This window comes from Myotis davidii, unplaced genomic scaffold (genome assembly GCF_000327345.1).
Source record: "Myotis davidii unplaced genomic scaffold, ASM32734v1 scaffold217, whole genome shotgun sequence".
NCBI classification, from domain to species: Eukaryota; Metazoa; Chordata; class Mammalia; order Chiroptera; family Vespertilionidae; genus Myotis; species Myotis davidii.
This window is the reverse complement of record NW_006290034.1, coordinates 354,467-356,231: the sequence shown is the minus strand read 5'-3', so window position 1 is coordinate 356,231 and position 1,765 is coordinate 354,467. Positions and strand designations below refer to the sequence as shown.

General features: G+C 64.0%; 1 protein-coding gene across 1 annotated transcript in view; it reads right to left on the bottom strand.

Annotated features, from left to right (window-relative positions):
* Positions 1-1,765, bottom strand: part of GPLD1 (glycosylphosphatidylinositol specific phospholipase D1) — a 19,206-nt gene that overhangs the window by 9,459 nt on the left and 7,982 nt on the right. Inside the window, exons 10-12 of the mRNA XM_015563507.1 lie at positions 1,680-1,745; positions 434-554; positions 8-16 (exon numbers count right to left, since the gene is read on the bottom strand). Coding sequence (XP_015418993.1) covers positions 8-16; positions 434-554; positions 1,680-1,745 — 196 coding nt within the window. The remainder of the gene's footprint in view (positions 1-7; positions 17-433; positions 555-1,679; positions 1,746-1,765) is intronic.

Genomic DNA, 1,765 nt, shown 5'->3' with positions numbered 1-1,765 from the left:
TGAAGGACATCGAGTCCTGGAACGAGAGTCGTGGCGATGGGGGAGGCCTTTCGTGTGAACCAGGGGACAAGCAGCCCCCGCGTGGGAGGCTGCTGACCCTGACGCGGGCCCTGCAGACACAGACGCAGACGGGAGAGGCCGGGAGTGACCAAGCGCTAGACGCTCACGAGTTCGGGGACAACACTGAGCCCGCCCAAGGGAGACCGAGGCCAAACGGGGGCCCAGGCAGCCCAGAGCAGCCGCTCGGGGCCTCTGCCCATTACCCCGGAGCCACGGCCCTCCTGCCGGCGGCTCTGGCACAGACCAGACTGGGGGCCGAGGGGCTGGGGCCTGGCACACGCGAGTGCCTCTCAGGGAGCGTCCGTCACACAGCCCGTGACGCCGCGGGACAGGCCGCAGGGGCCCCTCCCCACGCAGAGCGGGCACTCCTCACCGAGGTCCAGGAGTCCACGCTGAAGACGGCGCCCCTCGCCGTGTAGTTGATGTTCTTCCCGGCGTCCTTGGGGAGGGAGGCGGTCAGGTTTCTGTGGGCATCGCTCTTCTGCACTTGGGAGCTGGAGAGCGGGACAGACCAGAACCGCCCTGAGCTGAAGGATGCCGTCCCTCAGTCACAGGTTCAGAGCCCATTTTGGTTTTGTTTTGTAATCCTCACCCGAGGACATTTTCCCATTGGTTTGTAGGGAGAGGGGAAGGGAGGGGGGAAGACAGAAACATCCATGTGAGAGGAACACATCGATGGGTGGCCTCCTGCCCGCGGCCTGACCAGGGCCCGGGCCGGGGAGGAGCCTGCAACCAAGGTACGTGCCCTTGACCCGAATCAAACCCGGGACCCTTCTGTCCACAGGCCGATATGCTAGCCACTGAGCCACACCGGCCACGGAGCCCCTGACAGTCCCCCCTCTCGTCCCCGTGCTGAGCGAGCTCCTGCCCAAAGCTACACGGTTCCTCACAAGGCACCACCGTCCGTGTCACGCTTCTCCGTCTAATGTCCTCGTTCCCCAAACGCACGACGTGGCCCCAGGAACACGGACCCTGACGAGCACCTGGGGCCCATGGATCCACCCAACGAGGAGGAATGTGGCACCTGCACTATTCACTGCTCAGCCCTGAGTGAAATGTGCGACCTGGGCACCGAGTCCCAGACCCCATCAGGCCCCGCCTCATCCTTAGACACGGCCTCACTGGCCACTGCTCCTCAGGGTGAGGCCTGGGTCAAGGTTAAAGGTGAAGCCTGGGTCAAGGTTAAGGATGAGGCCTGGGTCAAGGTTAAGGATGAGGCCTGGTCAAGGTCAAGGGTGAGGCCTGGGTCAAGGTTAAAGGTGAGGCCTGGGTCAAGGTTAAGGGTGAGGCCTGGGTCAAGGTTAAAGGTGAAGCCTGGGTCAAGGTTAAAGGTGAAGCCCGGGTCAAGGTTAAAGGTGAGGCCTGGGTCAAGGTTAAAGGTGAGGCCTGGGTCAAGGTTAAGGGTGAGGCCTGGGTCAAGGTTAAGGGTGAGGACAGCAGTAGCGGCATCACTAACACCACTCGCTCCCACGTGATGCTGACTGAGCAGCAGGCTGGCGTGTGCCTCGCTGAGCGCCTTCCCCGTGCCCAGCCCGTCCCGTGATTCTGCTCTGAACCCCCCGGTGGGGAGGGCACACCCTCGGTGAGCATGTCGCCGGGAGCCAGGCTGGGACACTTACCCCTGGGGGCTGGGCCGCTGGCCGCCGCAGGCGATGAACAGCGGGTTCTCAGGCAGGCTGCAGTCCCTGCGGGGCACACGGGGTCA